This window comes from Protopterus annectens, chromosome 12.part0 (genome assembly GCF_019279795.1).
Source record: "Protopterus annectens isolate FY-2018-M chromosome 12.part0, PAN1.0, whole genome shotgun sequence".
Lineage (NCBI taxonomy): Eukaryota > Metazoa > Chordata > Ceratodontiformes > Protopteridae > Protopterus > Protopterus annectens.
In genome coordinates this window covers 990,738,689-990,761,634 of record NC_056746.1, presented here as the reverse complement: position 1 = coordinate 990,761,634, position 22,946 = coordinate 990,738,689, and the positions used below count along the sequence as shown (strand labels likewise).

The 22,946-nt window shown below is 38.5% G+C and overlaps 1 protein-coding gene across 2 annotated transcripts in view; it reads right to left on the bottom strand.

The window, feature by feature from the left end:
• Positions 1–22,946, bottom strand: part of CCN5 (cellular communication network factor 5) — a 213,662-nt gene that overhangs the window by 119,011 nt on the left and 71,705 nt on the right. The window contains exon 3 of one of the 2 annotated variants that reach the window (XM_044090008.1): positions 18,354–18,596. In XM_044090008.1, the coding sequence (XP_043945943.1) occupies positions 18,354–18,596 (243 nt within the window). Of the gene's footprint in view, positions 1–18,353; positions 18,603–22,946 lie in introns of both variants that reach the window. The other variant, XM_044090007.1, reaches the window with a different exon arrangement.

Below are 22,946 nucleotides of genomic sequence, written 5' to 3'. Positions count from 1 at the left end.
GATAAAACCCTGAAGATGTTTCTGATAGTTTTAACCAATTCTTTACTGAGACAATTCAAGCCCTAGCTAGCCAACTACCTCCTAGCTCCCCTGGTCCTGAAAGTAGCACCCCTAGAAACCTACTTGCGTTCAGCTTCCAACCAGTCGCCACTTCACTTATCCGTACCTTGATTAAAAAATTAAAACCCACTACACTTTCTGCTGATCAACTCCCTGCCGAGTACCTACAAAAATCAGCTGATGCTATTGCTTACCCTGTCTCAATACTAATCAATTGAACCATAGTAGAAGCTAAAATTCCCACCATCTGGAAAATATCCTATGTAATCCCACTTCACAAAGGAGGCAGCTCTACTGAATTCTCCAATTATAGGCCAATAGCTATACTCTCTCCACTTGCAAAGATTATGGAAAAATGTATTCATAGACAATTCATGCACCACCTAATCCAAAATCGCCTTATGGCAGACACTCAGCATGGCTTCCGTCCTCATCACAGCACTACTTCAGCCCTCCTAGCCTTTACTAACACCATAAACCATAATCGCAACAATAATTATATATCCTCAGCCCTCTTTTTGGATCTTTCCAAGGCATTCGATATGGTTGATCACCAACTGTTAATCCACACCCTGCAAACATTCTGTCTAGATACTGGAGCCCTCCAATCATTTCAATCCTACCTGAATGGTCGACAGCAGGCTGTCCTCTGGCAGAACAAACTCTCTAACCTTCTACCTAACACCCCCGGAGTACCACAAGGCTCTGTACTAAGGCCCTTGCTGTTCTCCATCTTCATTAACGACCTTTATACTGTCATCCCAAAAGTCAGCTGTATCCAATATGCTGATGACTCTACTCTGATTTGCTCAGCCACATCTCCAGTAGAGTTATGGTCAGCTACCCAGACCACCTTTAATACAATAGAAAACTGGCTTTCTGAACATCGTCTGATCCTAAATCCCAAAAATACTAAAATGCTGTTATTTTCACCAACACGTAGGTCTACCGCTTTCACCTTTACCATAAAATCAAATGATGGCACAATAATCTCCCCTGACCCATCTACAAAACTATTAGGTGTCATCATAGACAATGATATCAAATTTGACCTACATGTTAACCAAACTATCAAAACCATCAATAAAAAACTAGGGTCACTTTACAGAATAAAAGCCTTCCTAACCCCTCCAGCTAAAATTGCCATAGCTCGCTCTCACCTTCTTTCAACCCTTCTGTATGCATCCCCTCTACTCTCGAATTTGAACAAGACTGTCCTTAACAAACTCTCAATTTGCTACAACCACATTGCCAGGTTTGCCACTGGGCTGCCTTTTAGGACACATCATTGCATCAATCTAAATCAGCTTGGTTGGCTTGAAATACCTAGCCTAATCCAGTATAACCAACTGATTATGGCCTATAAAATCCTCTATAATCCGGACAATACTCCTGCACTTAAAAATATTATCACCCCTATAACAATCCTAGACCGCTCGATCCTCTAACAAACTACTAATTCAGACTAGCAAAATTAATAACACAGCCGGTGATTCTCTCTTTGCAAACTCTGTAAGTAGATCCTGGAACTCTCTTCCAGCTGATATTACCTTACTTTCCACCTTATGTCAATTTAAAACTAGACTCAAACAACATTTGTCACTTAACTGGCTATGTCAATGTATCAAGCCTGGCTAACTCTCTCTAGAATGTGTAAAAATCTGTTAACCAGTTTACTGTGTAATTTAATTTAATCCTGACTTGTGCTCAGGACTAACTTTAACCTGTGGAACTTGTTTAACTTGCTTACTTATGTAATCTCTGTAAATAAACTGTTTGTAATATGTAATGCTGGTATTATGTAATGCTGTATCTGCTTACCCTTGGAGCTTTTCTCCCCGGGCCTCCGCTGAAAATGGACATGCATCCAGTCGGACTATCCCGGTCAACAAATGTAAAATAAATAAAATAAATAAATAAATAAATAAATGTAGAAAAGAACAACACACAATTCAGATTAGCACTCTGAATATTGCAGTGTGCACTACCTGAAATGGGATTATATGAAACAGAAGCTAACTTCATCTTTCACAGTCTAATGGGAGTGCTTTATAGTTTGAGCTATCAGTGCCCAGTAGAAATAGTACTGGGAGGGGCTTGCAAACTCTAATTTACAGTAGGGATGTCAAGCCAAAAGGCACCAAGTTTAAAAGCCCAACAAGAATTGGGTGAGTGGGTAGAAAAAAATTTAAAAATCAATGCAGTCAAACAGCAGTTTTAAACTCAGAGCTCTTAGCTGAAGAGGAATGTAGGTGACTACCTTACATAAGAAAACTGTTTATCAACTCTTCCCACTAATTAACTTGATCTAATTACTTTTCAATCAATAAATCAAAAAGAAGGTTTCCTAAATGACCCAATCACCACCAACTTTTACTTCAGGGAAAAAAATACATAAAACAAAGTTTAAAATACAAAAACTGTAGGGTAATAACATCAACATAAAAAATTAATGGGAAATATCCAAACCTTAAACATAGACAAAAACAAAAAAACAAATATCAATGCAGTCAAACAGCTGAAGAGGAATCTTGTTCCCCCTGTAATGGAGGCCCATAGGATATATGAAAGTGACCTCTTAAGGACATCAGGTGTTTCAGCTACTTGGCATATTATTGTCCATGAGTTTTTTTTTACTTTTTATGTCCTTATGGTCACATTCAGGCCAATAAAGCCAAACCCTACTAGCTGTAGACATGAATGTTTTGGCCTTCTTACTAACCTCATCAGCACAGTAGATAGTTTGTATGTTCATAATGCATTTCTCAAATACGGCTTTTCCAGCTTCAAAAAAATATGTACTTAAGTGCCACATATAAAATATCCTATTTCCTCCAAATATTTAAAAACAATACCAGACTCACATCAGCATTTGCTTTTGCTTGGGCTGGTAAACTTTCTGTCACAAAATGTAACATCTGTGACAGCCTTATAGAAGTTACAATTACCATGCAGTGAAACCAGCTTTAACAAGAATACCCAAAAGTGTCCCTTATCCAAATTCTAGAGAGTTAATCAGCTTTATCATAGCTTTTGAAAACTTTGTACAGGCTTATAATGTTATTTTTATTTCTCACTTTTCCTGCTGCCCTTGCATAAACTATTGTACTCATCAAGTTGTTGTGTATTTCAGCTTATCCCGGTTAGGGGTCGCCACAGCGGAACTCCGGTCCGCTAATGATTGGTAGTGGATTTTTATGGGCCGAGTTACCAGCCCTGAAGCACAACCTTCAACAAAGGCATGCCCATTCACGCATGCCTCAACACAGAAGGCGCTCTAGCTGAAAATCGGGACAACGTCTTGCTGTGAGGCGACAACACTACTGCAGCACCACTACCGCGGGTATTGTACTCATCAAGTAAAGTTAGAAAAAGATTATAGCTAGCAAGAAGTTTGGGTTTTAAAAACAGAGAGAATTAATTTACTCAGAAAAAAGCAAGTGCTTCTTTTAGAGTTTCAGAATACTTTCTGTTGACATGAAAAAGGGCTATTGATGCATATGCTATTGAAATTTCATCTCCTAATGTCATTACATGTTGAATTATTGTATCAATGTCATAAACCGTGGTAATGCAAAAAAAAAAAAAAAAAAAAAAAAGCTACTCGCAACTAATGATCAGAATTTTTCAGCACCTTACTATAAGCTTTCATTTCTTCACATTTTTCTGAAAGTATTTTGCTGACTGTACCTATTACCTGGATCTTTCAGCAGCATATACAGTTGTCTCTAGGTGAAGCATGAGCAATCCATAATATTTAATTAAGTCAATAAATCCCTGCAAATCTTTGACACATTCTGGTGCCCCTTGTGACTAGCCTTCACTTCTGTGTTGTGGAAGGGTGCATCACTTTCTTGTCCAGCACATGTCATAGACACTTAGTCTGTGATGCATAAAACTCATATTTTGATTGTTTTTTAACTCTAATTTTGTAGTCTAGCATCCTTTGCATGACTTTCTCTAATTAAGAAATCATAAAAAGTCTACAGCTACTTTCAGACCCTTGAATACGTTTTCCATTATTCTTTAACATTAGACGTTACAAAATTTACAGTGAGTAGTAATCTCTTGTATACAAAGCAGATTTTCTGAGTAGTAAACATCACGTATTTCTAAAATCATCATCAAGTAATACTTGTTGATAAGAAGTGGTTAGATCTATTTTAGAAAATAGTTCTACACTGCATAAAATAGTCATCATATTTTACATTCAAATGAGAGGATATGTCACTTGCAGATTGGTTCAATTTATAATCTCCACAGATAAATATGGAATTATCTCTTTTACAGCAGGAATAGTCAGATCTGTCCATTTATTATGCTTCACTTGGCTAATGGCACATTTCCCCTCTCTCAAGCCTTCAAAGCTCTTTATCTGCTCTTTCACTGGAAATGTTGTTGTTGTTTGTCTTTTGGCTTTTTCCGGTAAGGGGTCGCCACAGTGGAACTCCGGTCCGCTAATGATTGGCAGTAGATTTTTATGAAACGCCGAGGTGCCAGCTCGATGCCTAACCTTCAACGAAGGCATGCCCATTTAAGCACGCATGTCTTTCGAACACTATCCAACTGCGGGGAGGACATGCAGAGTCCACACAGAAGACACTCTCAAGCCCAGCCGAGAATCAAATGGGAGAACCTCTTGCTGTGAGGTAACAACACTACTGCCGTACCACCGCGGCATATGGAAATGCTAATGCTAATTGTTTACTTTTGCAAAACTTTGGTGCAGCACTCTGATTTACTTTACAGTGTTCTAAATTAATCATTAAACTATTACTCATCCAAATCAAGCTCTTATTGCACTGAGTTAAACTCCATGCAACAAATTTGGGTTACATATTTAGTTTCCTTGCAATTTATCACTACCTTTTACATCAAGGTATTATAGATACTGCTACATCTGCATCTGTTTTCATATGCACTTTTTAATAACTTGCAACAAATATAAAAACAATAAAATCCATAACAAAGCCCAAAAAACAGCAGGCACCCCAGCAAAAACAAGCAAGTGAAACACAAATCCAAAAAATATTGCTGAGGTATGGCTCCAGATTCAAGACAGAATAATCGATGCAAAGTGTCTTATCAGTACTGCCTTTATTCAAGCACAAGCGCTTTCACAACTTAGCTTCATCAGGTGCATATAAAACAGTAAATGACACACCTTTTATATAGCATTCAAATAAAGCACATGATCATGTTCTATCAAATCTTAAAGACATACCACTCAATAACAAAAACTTAAAATAAAATGAAAATGCACATAAAAATACATATGTATGAAAATAATAAGTATATATAAAACAAGCATACTACTCTACATATAATGATTTAAAATCATCTAATAAAACCTCTCTTTGAAAGTATTGGTTTCATGGGAACACATTCATTAAGCCCGTGACCAAAATTAGCCCTCAACATCAAAGAATGCAACCACAGATAAGTCACCCAGGAGAAGTGATGATAGACTGAAAGTATGTATACCATATTCTAGAGATGTGAAGGCTTATACAGATATTATTAATAGTCACTGGGAAATTTTAACTTCGGATCCCTTTATTTCTGGGATTGTGGGTTTGAGGCCCCAGTTTACTTTTAGGAATAAGAAGAATCTAAAAATGAGATTATGTAGGGTTAGAGAGATTTCTAGTGATGAAGTAATTAATGGGACCAGGCCATGTGGCAAATGTGCGCAACGTGTATGCATTGATGATAGTTTATTTTTCAAGCACCCAGACACAGGTAAGGTGTTTGACATTAGAGTACAAGCTACATGTGAGAGTTCCCACGTTGTTTATTTGGCAAATTGTGTAGTTTGTAGCCATTTTTATATAGGAAAGACAGATCGTATGCTGAAAGAAAGGATTAGGGAACATACGTATCATATCAAAAAAGAGACCAAGACCAATGCCTTAGCCAAGCATGTTACTAGTATGGGGAAGGACCATTATTTTCATTTTAAAGTTTTGTCTAAGGTTTATGAAAGTGTTAGAGGAGGTGATATTAGAGTTAGGACAGAAGAAGCAGAGGCCAGGTGGATAGTGATGTTGAGGGCTAATTTTGGTCATGGGCTTAATGAATGTGTTCCCATGAAACCAATACTTTCAAAGAGAGGTTTTATTAGATGATTTTAAATCATTATATGTAGAGTAGTATGCTTGTTTTTATATATTTATTATTTTCATACATATGTATTTTTTATGTGCATTTTCATTTTATTTTAAGTTTTTGTTATTGAGTGGTATGTCTTTAAGATTTGATAGAACATGATCATGTGCTTTATTTGAATGCTATATAAAAGGTGTATCATTTACTGTTTTATATGCACCTGATGAAGCTAAGTTGTGAAAGCGCTTGTGCTTGAATAAAGGGAGTACTGATAAGAGACTTTGCATTGAATATTCTGTCTTGAATCTGGAGCCATACCTCAGCAATATTTTTTGGATTTAAATATAAAAACAAATTATTTTCTCTTCTGAGAACATATCAAAAATATACAATTCAGAGTTGCTTTTAAGTTTGTCATTATATATATATATATATATATATATATATATATTTAATATTTTTGGTGTGATGCTTACTATTTCTACTCTTGGATCTGAAACTGTGTTTTACTATAAAATGTCAGCTTTATGTGTCCCATGTTTCCTAAGTGGGGTATTTCCCCTTGTTGTAACTACTGATATGGGGAATGATTTCTACTGTTATAGCCAAACAAAACTTCTTACCTTACACAGGACTGGCCTGTATTTTGATTTTGTGTACCACAATAAACTGTGCCTTATGCTTCCTCAGCTGTTGAGAATCTTTGCATTATCAGTGCTCAAAACAATATCAAACCCCTTTACAATTGTTAAGTTTGGTTCAGAAAGTACTTTTGTCTGGGAAGCTTTACTTAAGCGTCACATATAAATCTCTGTCTAAGTGCTTCATCTATACTTCTTATGATTTCAGTTTTCATCTCATTGTTTTGTTCAGTAGCTTACTGCATCACTATTTGTTTAGACAATCAGACACTGATCAAAATTAAATCTTTCTGTAACTGCTAGCAATTTTGTTCAAACTGTCCTTATAATATTTGAAGGATCTGCTCATAGGATTTATCCTTCTGTTTTTCTGGCCCAAGTTCTAAAGTAATCTCTATGTGGAAGATCCCATAATATTAAATGACATTATCATACATTTCTTTAAAGGAATTCTGCTCACCACAAAAAATTACACAGTTCTTTCTACATATGTGCTGATCAATACTTGAGTGATGTATTTTTTTAGATCTTCCCAAATAAACCTTAATGTCATTGTCACTTTTCCTTCTTCATATGATACATACTTAAAGAAACTTGCACAGAGACAAACAGCACATCTTCAAGGCACTTTGTTAAAATGCACAGGTGAAACACTATATATGTTCAGGCTTTTCACCTAGGGATATTCAGGTTTGCTTTTATAGAGCTATATTTTCTTTTGAAAGCACCACAGGCTTTTCTTTCAGTATAAACGCTGGTTTATTCATTACTAACCATTAATCACTTCATACAGTTTTAAAATAATAAATTTTTTCTTTGTTGTTATCTTTCTTATTAGAAATTTCATACAATCTTTTTTCTCTTTTTCTATCCTCTTTCCTTGCCATTTTAATTTTCATTCCTAAGTTCCCTTTTTCTAATTCATTTCTTTACTCTTGATGATTGCTTGTCTATAATCCTAACATGAGTTTTGTGTGTACACCCTTATATACAAGTTAATTAGTTAGTTCATATACTCTGACAAAGATAATGGTAATTAAGAATCTAAAATCTGGACTCATTATTTCTAGAAAAAGAGGTTTTACCTAGAAAGGAAATCTAGTTTTATAGCAAAATACAATACTCTGTAGGAAACGTTCAGACCCAGACTCAAGGTTGTGTCAGCCAGTCAAGCCTTGTAACAGACTGCCCTATTTCACTTATCAACGGCAATCCTGAAACGTTAAGCTTTTACCATTTTTCGTGCCTAGTTGGATATTGTTCCATTTAGTTACCACTCTCTCTGTGAAGTAGTTTATTGCTCTTTTTTTCCCTAAATGATCTTAACAACTTTACATGGTCAGTATTTTCTCTTCTTTTTTTAAATATATCTATTTTCTCAACAAATGTCCCTTGTATGGCTTGTATACCTGAATAGGTTCATAGGTTCATAGATTAGTACTAGGCTAACTGCCCTTGCAAGACATTTTAAGCCTAGCCAATTATCCCTTGGGAGACTCAAACCTTGCACCTTGTATTTGTAAGGCAAACACCTTAACCATTAGGCCAACCTCCCAAGCCAATAAAGTTCCCATCCTTATGCCTCTTACTGAAAATAGTCCTCATCTTAAGAGCCTTTCCTCATCTGGCAGCATCTTCAATTGGTAATAATTTTTTAGTAAATGTCTGCTATATTCCTTCTAATCTTGTCATTTGGATCTTGCCATATGGAACCCTAGGCAGTTGTCATACTTGATTTTTTGATCTAATTGGTCTAATATAACAAGCTGTCATCACTTTAACATAAATAAATTCTGTAACATAGCCAATGGTCTTTTGTACTCTTTCATAAATTTTCTGACACAGACAAGTATTTTTGATACGCTTTCACAACATGAAATATTTATCTGACAGTTAACACTACATTAATTCTCTCTCTCTCTCTCTCTCTCTCTCTCTCTCTCTCTCTCTCTCTCTCATTCTCCTCTCTCTCCCCCTCTCTCTCTCTCTCTCTCTCTCTCTCTCTATATATATATATATATATATATATATATACACACACACACATATCCTTGAATAAAATCTCATGCTCCATCCATTGTTGCCATTTTTATAACAGTTCCATAAATGTTAAGGGCCACACAGCATATGTTTAGTTTCATCTATTTTAGTTTTCACGTTGCTTATCTCTACCCAAATGAATACATTGTCAAGATAATTCTGGAATTCTATGTGGTCTTCTTCACAGGTTACATATTTACACAATTTCAAATTATCTACATACAAATTATAAAAGGCATCAGATAGAAAGTTAATATGTGAAATGTAAGGCCCCAGAATAGACACTTGCAGCACCCCACTTCCACATCTCATGATCTCTCCACAACAGGACTTTTACTTTGTCATTTCCTGTTTTCATGCTGTTATACAATTTACAAGGAGTCTAGATAATCCCAGTTATAATAATTAAGCAATCAGTACTTCATAATTAACTTGACATAATAGCTATGATGGAGGGATGTGGATGGCTGATCCAAACAAAAGCTGTTAGTGGGCACCATTGTTGTCATTCAGGCATCAGTGGAGTGATAGCATCCATTTCAACAGCAGTGTCCAATACCAGGACCAATTAAATGAATGTATTTAGTAGTTGTTAGTATGTGTGCATGTTTATAACTGGAGCAAGAAGGCAGTATAAGCTCTTTGCTGCTCTGCACTGTTCATGGACCTTTTTTCTTGTTCCTCAATGTCAGCTGACTTTTTTTTTGCTTCATAACTTTGGGTTGAAGGGGTGCCAATCTGGGGATTGCTCAGTAATACACCAATTGACCTGGCTACTTGAGTAACTTTATTGAAAGCAGCAGAGTAGTCAATTAATACCCCGCCAGTTTGGCTATTCAATTCAACTGCCATGAGCATGTTATCTAAAAAAGCTGATTACAGGTTGTAACTGATCTACCTTCTGTATATGTACATTGATAAATATTTCACAAAACCTGTTTTCCCCAACTCCTTAGATAGGTTATTTAGGGCTAAGGCCTTCATGACGTCACATGTTTGTAACTATAATGCTCTCATGGGTCTTCCTTTCTCTTTATGTATTGTTTCAACAGTAACTAATTTCCAGTCCTCTGATTTCTTATTTCTTTCTCACAAAATACCCTAATGAATCGTGTTTAAACTTTTGCTAGGGCTTCTTTTAATTACTTCAGATCTCTATTTTAATTATCATCCATGCCAGTGGCCTAGACATAATCCAGCTTTCCTAAGAATATTGTTATATTTTGTTCTGTAACCATTAGGTGACCCTTCATATCACCCCAACTTGACTTACTTAAGTTGGAACTTTTTGATTTGTCGGTGTTTACAAAATGGCAAACAATATGGAAATGTCTGTGACTTCCCCAAAAGTCTTAAAGGCTATAAAGTAAGCCTGAGAAGGCCCCGTATCTTAACCTTTTCTGAAATACTGATAAGATCACTTTTTATTATCCTTCATGTCATTTACTATATTTTCCATGAGATGCTGATTTTCTTTAACACTCAATTTACGTTTTTATCCAGTGTGTTTATATTAGTCTTCGGATGTTCACTCCTTTCTACCCTTAAGTTTTTAATCAGTTCATATATGCACACAAACAGACATGCAGTCTTTCTGCTTATACTGCCAGTTGACTGAAAGTGCTTCTTTCCTGGTGTGACCTGGGTTTAATGTGGGTTTCCTCCCACATTAAAAAGACATGCATCTGGAGCATTTCTTCCCAGGCCTCCTCTGAAAATTGGTTTTGTTCTAAGTCAGACTTTCCTGAATAAGCTAATAATAAATAATAAAATAGCAACCAAAGATGGTGAAGTGCTCAAAGCAGAGGTTGCAAAATTGGTTGGTATGTTCCGCAAAAGGTGTTACCCCAAAGATTTTTTGGATAGCACCATTGATTATGTTATGGAAAACAGGGATGTTAGATATAAGCTCCTTTTATGCAACAATGATGTGGGTACCAATTCTATTAATCTTGATGGTCAAGGAACTAACACTTGGCAGGATCGGCAAAACTTGCCACAAGTATTTGTTTTGCAATACAATCCAGGTATTTATTTATTACAGGACACAATTAAGAAATACTGGTCAATGGTTTTTGTATCATTGGGACTTTTGGGTAGGTTGGGCCCAGAACCCAAATTTGTTTATGAAAATAACAAAAACTTTAAGGGTATTTTTGAAACCAGCAAGCAACAAATGAATGGCCACACCAATGGGTGTGGAATGAAAAAATGTGGGGCCTGTTAGTATTGAAAATGCACTAGGATTTTATGAAGGTGATAAAATGTTTTGTAACTTTGTATCTTGATTTTGGCACCACCTTTTTTAGGAAGTGAGATGTACAAGATGTTGTATAACATGCCTTGCGCTTGGGCCCCACCTCCTCAAGGAAGTGAGGTTCATCCTTTAAGGAAGTGATGTTTTTATGGCATTTAAAGGATGTGATGTAGTGTATCTGTTTGTCTGATGATGTTTCTGTAGCATTGGAAACAAAAGCGCTTACATTTGTTTATTAAAATACCGTTTTGTGGCTTGGAGCAGCGTTTTTTCTTCTAAATAATAAATTAATAATAAAAAATGTAGATGTTAGAATACAGTCCTCATTGATACTTCACTTCTCATTTATACCTTTAGCTTTTAAATGTTTATTCCCAGAGACACTTTTCATGTATTATATTGTATTGTATTGTATGGTTTTTGTATAGTCAGTGGTTATGTTATACCCAGGAGTCAGGCTGGATTTAGTGTAAACATATACAGGTGTTATCAGGGATATCATTGCCACCCATTAATTTCAACCAGATAAGGAGGTAAAAGCTGGCAACATCTGCCTTTAAAAAATTCCAGAATCCACAAAATGTCCATAATATTACTTCAAGTTGCTTTGTTCACAGCTCATCTCAAATTGTTTCCATTATACATTTCCTGGGAATGTGCCAAATCGACAAAGTTAGTTTCACCAAACATTAAATGTGCAGACACTATTCAATGGAGTTTGCCTTTTTATCCATTTTTGTGTGACCTCAGAGTTGGTAGATATAAGTTTGGGAGAGATGTGGGTGTCCCCCACATGATGAGTGCAACCGGGCTTGCTTTCTTATCTTCACTGAAGGTAGTTTATGTGGGAAGTTTTCACACTTTTTAATATCACCAAAACTACTGTTAGTGAGATGACAGGATTACACCTTTCTTTCTTCTTACCTTCTGAACCTGTATATTTATGGAATATTTTGGCTGAATTTACAGCGTAATGTAACACTCAGATGTTTCTGTGGCTGCCTGCCATACCTCAACCTGCAGATATTGAAAATAAGTACAAAGGTCCTTGAAAAGAAAGTACATCCAGCCAAAAATCTAGGTATTTAATTAGCATAACATCTCAGTATCAAACAGCATATAAATCGTCCTAGTTTCAGTAGGAATGTGGAATAGTACTCCAGAAACATGTTTAAAAACAGAGAAAGTGACAGAGATGATGGAAAAATGTAAGTGCATTATCAGAAAAACAGTGCTAAATCTGTAGACCTCAGTGAACTGCCTTTTAAAAAATACAATACAAGGTTCATAGGTAAGATTATTTATTTTTTGCTTCTGAAAAGGGAGATGAAGAAGGGTGAGCTTTGGTGAGGCTTGGGATCACTTATCAGCCATGTCCTTTGCTCAGCTGGGTTTTAAGTGGGGTGTTAGGGTTGGACTCCCTGGACTACATGAAAACAGACATGGAAGAGCTCTCGGATCATGTGGCCCAAGCAGGTATAACCCTAGCCCTGAGTAGCATCCTGCCTTCACCCAGAATGATACCACAATATAAGGACAAAATGATTGACTTCAACAATTGGCTAAGCTTCTGGTGTCATTCAAAGTGGATCCAGTATCTGTCTGCCTGGGACGACATGATCGACAGACCACAATGCTTTGCCAGAGATGGTCTGCACCTGTCACCCCTGGGATTCAGGTTACTGGCAAAGGCTCTTGCCACCCCCTATAGTGCTTTTTTAGGCAAAGTTCAAAAGACAAAACCACCACCGTAACAGGTACAAGCATGCAAAATCTGAAGGTAATGCTACTCAATGCTAGAAGTCTAACCTCAAAATGCACTCTCTCGAGGCACTCCTAAAAATGGAGAACATTGATATCTGTGCAGTAACTTAGACCTGGTTCAAGGCTCCAGAGAGCACCCCTGCAATACCAGGCTACAACTCTTTCCACACTTTTTGGCCACCAAACCAGGATTGAAACACTAAAGGTGGAGGAGTGTCCATATTCACCAAGGATATTCACACCACCAGGTTAGTTGCCCAACACAATGCGTCTGAAATTCTCCAGGTGCAACTAACACTAGGTAAGACTGCAATCCAAATTGTAGCTTGCTATAGATCCCCCACCATGTCCCAAGATTCTCCCTACACCTTTCTAAACATACTGGAAAATATTAATATACAATCAAACACCCTAATACTGGGTGATTTCACCTACCCTGCCATTAACTGGGAAAACTGCTCATGTACCAACACCTTTGCCCAACGGTTCTTGGAATTCATAAATTCCAATGCCCTGGATCAACTAATCCATAGTCCCACCAGGGGCTCCAATATCCTAGACCTGGTCATTACCAACATAGGAAATTGATGCTCCACACCTATGGTCACCCCCTCGTTGGTCAGGTCAGACCATAAGCTAATCACTCTTAACATCCACATCCCACCCCCACCCCCCCAGTAAGGAAACCTCCATAAAAAACTTCTCCAAAGCTGACTTCATGCTACTCAAGTCAGACGTTGCCAACTTCATGACACCCATGCAGATGGGAACTGAAAGTTCGAATGCTGAGTCCTACACTAAGGCACTGTACGAGCACATCCACTCATGAATGAATCATGCCATCCCAAATAGAACCAAGATGCTCTCCTCCAAAAAATGGAAGCCAATCTGGTGGTCCCCTGCCATAAACAAACTTTACAACAAAAGGAAGAAACTGTTGCAGAAAAGAGGAAAATCCCAGGATGCAAAAAACTCCCTTATCAGCCTCAGTAAGAAGCTGAGATCCCTCATAAAATCCTCCAAAGCTAGTTACGAAAATAAAATTGCCAAAGATTCCAAAGACAACCACAAGGCATTCTATAACTATGTCAAGAATCTAAATGGCAATGCTCAGATCTGCCCTGAGCTACAACAGAATGGCATTAAATACACTGATCCCAAGGATATTGCCAATATCCTGGCCGATCGAGTCAGTGCCAACTTTACCCCCCCTCTCACCCCCTAAACGGCCCATTTCAATACCGGAAGATTGCCAAATTCCGGGAATTACGGCCACACAGGTAAAAAACGCACTCTCCAAAGCTAAGAATACAGCATCCATGGGACCAGATGACATCTCGGGCTGTGTACTACATGAACTACAGAATGAACTGGCACCTCACCTAAGTGTCATGTTTAATCATACCCTCACCTCAGGCTTCATGCCCACTGAGTGGTGCACAGCTACAGTTATCCTACTCCACAAGGGGGGATCCACCTTGGATCCCAGGAACTACTGCCCCATCAGTCTGATGAGCCTGATCTGCAAGGCCATGGAACGTATTATCATGGAACTTATAAACAAAGACATTGGCAACCTTAAAACACTGGTCCCCACTCAGTTTGGGTTCATGGAGGGCTGATCTTGTCTCCTGAACCTGATTGACTTCTTCAAATCAGTCTCCAGAGCCGTGGATGAGGGTAAGGCAGCCCACACAGCCTGTCTAGACCTCGCTAAGACCTTTGACACCATCTCCCACTCTGGAATCATAGATAAACGTACTAAGCTGGGCATTAATCACTACATCACTCGATGGGTTGCCAACCGGCTTACTGACAGAACCTACACTGTAAAAGTAGCTAACTCCAAATCCAGCTCCAGACAAGTGACAAGTGGAGTACCTCAAGGTTCAGTCCTGGCACCTCTCTTGTTTGGCATCTACTTCTCTGAAGTACAGGCCAACACTAAGGGACTGTGGCTAACAAAGTTCACAGATGACTGCAAACTGGGAGCCATTATTGAATCCCCAAATGATGTCGATACTCTACAAAAGGGCCTTACAGAAACAGCTGGTTGGTGCCAGAGCCATGGGCTCAAGCTCAATGCCAAGAAATGTATAGTTATCCCCTTTGGGAAAAAAACATGTACCTGTGAATTACCACATAGGTGGCAGTACACTAAACACCGAAAGTGTGATAAGAGACTTAGGGGCACAGGTGGACAGTGGTCTCACCTTCAGTAACCACATTGCCACAACAGCCAGGAAATCCTTCTATGTGGCACACCTCATCACTAAGGGCTTTTCATCCAGAAAAAAAGGAGGTCGTTGTCCCACTGTACTCATCCCTCATTAGACCCATTACAGAACACAACTCCCCATTTGGTATGTACCTCTCAAGACATCTGCAACAACTGGAAAGGCTGCAGAAATACCTCACTAAAAGAATCACAGACCTAAAGCAGATGCCCTATGCTGACCGCCTTAAAAAACTCCATCTATACTCTGTCGCATATCGTCTACCCCGAGGTGATCTCTGCTTAACATACAAGGCCATGTCAAACCCAGAGCTGTTGGACATGCTCTCCTTAAAGAAATCCCAATCCCTCAGAGCCACACGCTCCACGGATCTAAACCTTGTCATCACAATAAACAAAACATGCTGGATGGATAGGTTCCTGACCCAGAGACTACCCAGACTCTGGAATAGACTGCCCATAAATGTCAAGCAGAGCAACTCTTTGGCCATCTTCAAAAGGAACCTTGATGATTGGATGGGAAAAAGAAAATTCACCACGGAGATTGCGTCAGTCGCCCTGCTAGACAAGGGTCCAAGGAAGTAAATAGTGTGGGAAGAAATAGCCAGAGAATTGTTATGGTTAGGCTTATATAGGCCCTAGGGCCGATAGCCTAGTAGAAACATATGAACCTATGAAGATGTGTATCTTTTTTGTTTAAATCATTGGTATCAGTTGTTTGTTGGTCATGTAGTATTTTATTGTATCTTAGTCAGCTATAAAAACCTGGTTCTCCAGCTGGTGGATGAAGTTTGAATTCTCATGTTTTGAATGCCTGCGTTTCAACTTGCTAATGATCCTCCATAGGAAATCAGTGACAGCAAGTTGTGCCAATAGGGATTCCGTTTTGGGGGGAGTTTCCCCTTCTTCAAGTTGATGCAACCATAGAGACAGTATATATTAATCTGGGGTGTGTAGGGGCTTGTCTCCCTGCAAAAATTCTTTAAAAACAGTTTTTCAGCAAGACGTTTTCAGAGAATGCAGTTCTGGAATTCTGATCCTCTGTGCTTTCACTTTTGTCAGCTTGTCCACCAAACTTAAAGCTTAAAAATCACCTGTGATGAGGGGGATTTAGAAAATTGTGTGAAGGTATAAATAAAGCCTAAAAATAGGGAAATACCTCCAAAATAAGTATATCATGTATGCAGGTAAATCAAACCGGAAAATAGGGACCTTCCTGTAAAACAGGGACAGTTGAGAGGTCTGCATACCTTTCAACTGTTCAGATTTATGGAAAACATCCAGATTTTTATTTTATATTTTTGGTCTTTTCTCATAAACTTTATGATTTTCTGGCAAATCACTGAGAATTGTATTTGCTAAATAAAGACATGCATTTAAGTTTCAGATTTTATATCCTTCATAAAATGCAAAACCTGTTCCTAATTATCCAGATTTGTTAAGAATTCAAGAGGTATGGAGGTCTGCTTTCAACAGGTGATGTGCTACAGCAGGACAGCTTAAGCTGGAGCATATAAAATTGAAAAGTAGCACAGGCAGTTGTTCACTGGTTTAGGTAAATACAAAAGGTACTGCAGATGCAGAAATACTGCCACCATGTTGATGTGGAGGTTTAAAAAATTATTACCTGTACACATATGATTCCTGTACAAAAATGTAGAATGGATTATAACAGACACAGCTGTGACAGTGCTCCCATCTTATTTTGTGACAATGCAGTGCATGACTTGTGATTTTATTTTTTTGCATGAAGCTGAACAGACAATTAATCAGAGCTGGTCACTACAAAGGTTGGGCCTCAAGATTCAGTACCTCTGGGTTTGACTATGTTAGTAGCAGGGCTTATAGAGCAGGTGTGTGTGTGTGTGTGTGTATGTGTGTGTGTGTGTGTGTGTGTGTGTGTGTGTGTGTGTGTGTGTGTGTGCACGCATGTGAGTTTGTTTCTTTGTTTACAAAATAAATTTGCAAATTGTGATGCAATGGATAATTAAAATATGTTGTTTTGGTTAAAAGGTCAGTTCAATCACAGGATCCTTAATTGATAGATACAGAGCCCTGCTATGTATTTCAGCCTAAAACTAAGCTTACAAAAGGCTATAAACTTTTATTCTTTCTCCCAAAATCACCTTCACATCTCAAACCCACCTTTACTATTTCTTCCTTAAATAGAACCATCATTAATGTGGAATCCCACACAAAGCTACTTGGAATGATAATAGATGATCAATTAAAATTTGACTTCCATGCCCAGCAGTCCATAAAAAAAACAAAACAAAACAACAATAACAAAAAAAAAAAAATAAAAACTGGGTATCCTCTATAGGAACAAAAAATTCCTATTTCTAGACTCTGGACTCTCCTTGACTCAAGCTTAGTTACTTCAAAGCCTTCTCTCTGCTGCCCCAATCCTTACAAACCTTTATTCTTCCTTAATTACTAAGCTGGAATAGGCATACAGTAAAATCACAAAATTTGCTGCAAACCTACCACATACCTCTCACCATTGCATAGCACTAAAGTATCTGCAGTGACTCAAATTCCCATATCATCTTCAACTTTTACAACTCCAGAAAACTCACTTCTTACTCAACAAATCCTCGGCCTATCCTCCATAGCAAATCTTGTATCTTACTACACCCCTATGTGCCCACTCCGTAGCACAGACCAACTTCTTCAAATATATAAACCCAATAAAACAATTGGGAAAGTATTATCAAATATTCCAGTATCTAATAATTGGAACAAACTCCCACTCAACATAAGAAGCATTACACACTCCAGTAGTTTAAGAAAAGAACTAAAAAATTGTCTAGCTAAATCTTGGATATGCCTTTGTCAAGACCCCACGTAAACCCTTACCTCTTCCTTCTACTTCTTATTTCCTCCTCTACTACTTCTACCTGCTAACACTTTTAGGAGGTTAAGGCTTAAACAGCTTTCCCCTTATGTAATAAGAACACGTAAAAAGTTAATTGACATGTGTTGGTCTACTGCATTTACCATAGTTATGTTTATAATTTGTTTTGGATTTCTCAAATTTGTAAACTGATATATTGCTATTGTTTGATTTTTGTATCTTTGTCTATTTTTAATTTGCTTATTTTCATAAAATTGTATAAGTATTTGGAGCTTTTCTCCTTGGGTCTCCACTGAAAACAGGCTTCGACTCAGTTGGACCAACCTGGTTAACAAATGTCAAATAAATAAATAAATAGTAAATTAATTATTTTGCAACCATACACATTACCTGTCATGGCATGATGTAAGATTCTATTTTCTCGTTTTTCACATATCCATTCCTTGCAGCATTTTCCAGGGATCTCCACTCGCCGTGGGTATGGGCAGTCAGGACTAGGCAGCCGGACATCCTCGGTGCATAGTGGGATGCATGTAATTCCACCATCTGAGCACCGACACTGAAACTTACAGCTTGGTTGGAAAACATCACCTTCCTTGTAAACCTTTCCATCTACTTCACAACCTTCATCATCTGCAACTAAAAGTGTAAAGAATTTAGTATGTCACCTTTCAGATTCTTAATTTACCTTATGAGAGGTAATTTAAAGTTGGTCAGAGAAATTTTATAGTAATAATCATTTGACTTGCAGCATTTTGAAATGCAAATAATTTTATAGAGTGTGCTGAATTAACTTTATACTTGTTGCAACAAAGTGTACTGTTTTGTTACTATTTTGTATTGTGACAGTACTAAGCACATTTAATGAAATGTGTTAGATGCATTACACTGCTGTGATTTTGTAACCTAACTTGAACTGCATATTGTTAGGACATGATTTGCAACTTGAACTGTATATTACTGAAACATGATCAGAGACTTCTTGGTAAACATCTTGCCACCAGCAGTGGTGGACTACCAGTTCTAGTATTTGATTCAAGTTTCATCTGAATATCTGCTAGCAACAGTCTGTGTCTGTTGGCCACTGTTCCATTTCTGAAAGACTGTTCTCACAATATCAGTACTGCATGGAGTGCTATCATTGCACTCCAAAATTAGTGGACAGTAATGTTAAGTACCTTTCTAACATCAGAAAAGTGCTTAGCAAGCTTTTGTTAATCACCACCTACCCATGCTGTTAAGTACTAGTCTTGCACTAAAACATTAGTAGTGCTTAACAGAGACAAGCCATTAGATAGTTCATTTGGACTTTTTTATACCAGCTTCCTGATGCTCTTCTTTGGTGACCACTTTGTCTCTCAATTGCATACTTCCAAAATCAGGAAAAATCCAGAAATAATCACAGACACATTTTAAAATTAAAATATGAGTACTATTAATTTTAGGCATTGAGAGAATAAGAAAATGTGTATTAACACATGTTTTCTGAAGTAAAAGCAGTATATAACCTAATTATTGTCATTATTTAGGAAATGTAATCCATCACCTTTTCTTCCAAAATCACCAGTTTTAGGATGGTTTAGCAGGGACAGAGCTATTTTTAAAAACCTTTATTGAATTATCACTTAAGACATAGGCAAACATGCATCTCTATAAAAGAAAACAAACCAAATTAATATTCACAGTGGCAAAACATTATATATCACATAGACACTGGGATTCATAAAGGTTCCTACTAAGTCTACACTGTTTGCTTTCCATTTTCTAGTAATTGATTTTATTGCAGTGACCACAATTAAACAAGGCCTTAACATGTCTAGGCAATTCAGTTCCTGTATCCCAGCTCTAAAAAATCATTTCCTTAGTTACACCCATTTGCTCATCCAATATTTCTGACAGAGTACTCTGTAGGGAAATTTTAATGCCAACTCATTACATTCCCCAAACATATGTCCCCAGTCACTGCTGTCTTCTCCATCACACCTCCACCATTTGGCATCAACATGAGGAAAAATTATTTTGAGTTTGATTGGTGTATAAAAATACCTATGCATAACATGTCCAACCAAACATCCTAAGTCTTCTAGACTTTATTGAATATTTGGGAATCACACAAATATCTTCAAATCCTAAACCAGCTTGTTCTACTGGAAGAATCAACATATCCAACTTGAATCTTGCCTTTTCTCCTTCCAGATAAAATCCTTCAACACTCTACTAATTACTGTCCACAACTTCTCCTCTCCTCTGGTTAATAAAATATGCCTTTCCTATATATAAAACTAAGGGGACTGAAAACATTTTCACTGCTTGTAACTTGCTATCAATATCATAAAACAAGAGCTGACAGTTTCTTAGTTCATAGGTTCATAGGTTCATACTAGGCTATCTGCCCGAGGGCATTTACAAGCCTAGCCCATCGTTTTGTGGCTTACGCCACCCCTTTAGTATGGGGAACTATACCCATTATTTTGCTGTGCCTCTGTCGAGCAGTGACACTGAGGTAATCCCTGGGGTATATCTGCGATCTCCCATCCATTGGTCAAGATTTCTCTTGAACAAGGCCAGCGAGGTGCTCTGCCTCACATGTACCGGGATTTTGTTCCACAGCATAGGGAGTCTTTGGGTGATGAATCTATCCCTCCAGCACGTCCTATTAATAGCCGTGTCAAGGTTTAAGTCTCCGCCCTTGTGGCTCTGATGGATCTAGATTTTTGAGGTGAAGCATATTCATCAAATCTGGGTTTGACATGGCCTTGTATGTTAGGCAAAGGTCACCTCTGAGCAGCGGTGCGACTGAATAGAGCTGGAGTTCTTTCAGTCGGGCAGCATAGGACAGATTTTTGAGACCCTTTATCCTTTTGGTGAGGAACTTTTGTGGCCTCTCCAGCTGCTGCAAGTGTCGGGTCAGATACATCTCGAATGGGGCATTGTACTCAATCATTGGTCTGATGAGTGATGAGTAAAGGGAGACTATGACCTCCCTTGATCTAGATGAGAATCCCTTCATGATAAGGTGGGCAATGTAGAAGGTCTTCCTAACTACTTTAGCTACATGGGTGTCGAATGACAGACTACTATCAACCTGGGTCCCCAGGTCCCTGATAACTTCTTCTGTGCTCAGTGGATTGCCACCTATTTGGTAGCTAGGGGTAACCTTGTTTTTCCCGAAGGGTATGACTATGCATTTTTTGCATTTAACTTTAGGCCGTGGCTCTGGCACCAGTTATCCGCTTTCTGTGAGACCCTTCTGAAGGATATCTGTGTCAGATGTGTTTTCTACTATGGCCCAGTTTGCAGTCATCTGCAAACTTTGTCAGCCATAACCCTCCTGTGTTTGCTTGTACTGGAAAAGTAGATGCCAAACAAGAGTGGGCACAGGACTGAGCCCTGTGGGACACCACTTGTGACAGGCTTTGAGTCTGACATGGCGCCAGCAACTCTGACCCTGTGGGTTCTGTCACTCAGCCAGTTTGCAACCCATCTTGTGATGTATGGGTTGACATTTAAGCTGATGAGTTTTTCAATGATACCCGAGTGGGGTATTGTATCGAAGGCCTTAGCCAGATCGAGGTAGGCTGTATGGACTGCCTTTCCTCATCAATGGCTTTGGTGACTGTTTCAAAAAGTCAACCAAGTTTAAAAGGCATGATCTGCCTTTGACAAAGCCAAACTGGGTTGGATCCAAAGTCTGCAAATTCCCTATGTCTTTATTTATGAGGTCCATTATGATCCTCTCCATGGCTTTGCAGATAAGGCTTGTCAAGCTAATGGGCGGTAATTTCCAGGGTCAGTGGAGGCACCGCCTTTGTGAAGTGGTACCACAGTTGCAGTGCGCCACTCCCTGAGTGCGTATCCAGAGGTAAGACTTTGATTAAACAGCTGTCCTAGCTGTGGTTTTAATTCCTCATTGAGTTCATGGAGCACACAGCCGGGGACACCATCAGGTCCCATGGTACCTGTGTTTTTGCTTTGGAGAGAGCAGTTCTCACTTGGGCGCTGGAGATGTTTGGGGTGCTGCAATCGCTTTGGTATAGATATCTCTCCTTTGGGGAGGGGAGAAGTTTGCACTGAACCTGTCAGCCAGTATGTTGGCAATGTCTGTAGGATCAGTAATCTTCACATCATTTTGAACTAGCTCTGAGCATATCTGGGAGTTTCCTCCCAGGTTTCTAACATAGCTAAAGAAGGCCTTATGATTGTCTTTTGAGTCTTTAGCTATTTTTCTCTCGAAATTTGCTTTGGATGATTTTATGAGAGCTCTTAGTTTTTACTTATAGTGATCAAGGGTGTCTTACCTTTTAAGGATTTTGCTCTATCTTGTAGTAGCTTCCTCCTTTTGTTGTAGAGTTTGTTTATGGCTGGGGTCCACCAGACTGGACGCTTGCCTTTGGTACAAAGAGTCTTTGTTTTGCTTGGGATTGCCTTATCCATGCAGTCCTGCAGGTGCTGGTAGAAGGCATTTGTAAGTGATTCAGCGGCTTGAGTACTGTTTTCCGCTGGCTCGGGGCCTTAAAGGAGACCACACTAGTCTTTAGAAGTGTGAAGTCGGCTTTTGAGAAGTTCTTTACTGTGGTCTTTTTATTTCAGGTGGGGGTGGGATGAGGACCTCCAGCGAGATTAGTTTGTGGTCTGATCTCACCAGTGAGGGGTACACCTCCGGTGTTGAACATTGTGCTCCCATGTTCGTGATGATGAGATCAAGTATGTTATCTCCTCTTGTGGGGATGGTGACTAGTTGTTCCATGGCATTTGAGTTTATGAATTCCAGGAACTTTTGGGCTAGGGTGTTTGGGCTTGAGTAGTGTTCCCAGTCTATATTAGGGTAATTGAAGTCACCTAGTATGATGGTGTTTGGTGATACATTTATCCCCTCTAGTGTTTTCAGGAAGGCCATGTGAGGTTCCTGAGTTTGTGAGGGTGGCCTGTAACATGCTACAATTTGCAGAGCAGTCTTGCCTATGGTTAATTGCACCTGGATGG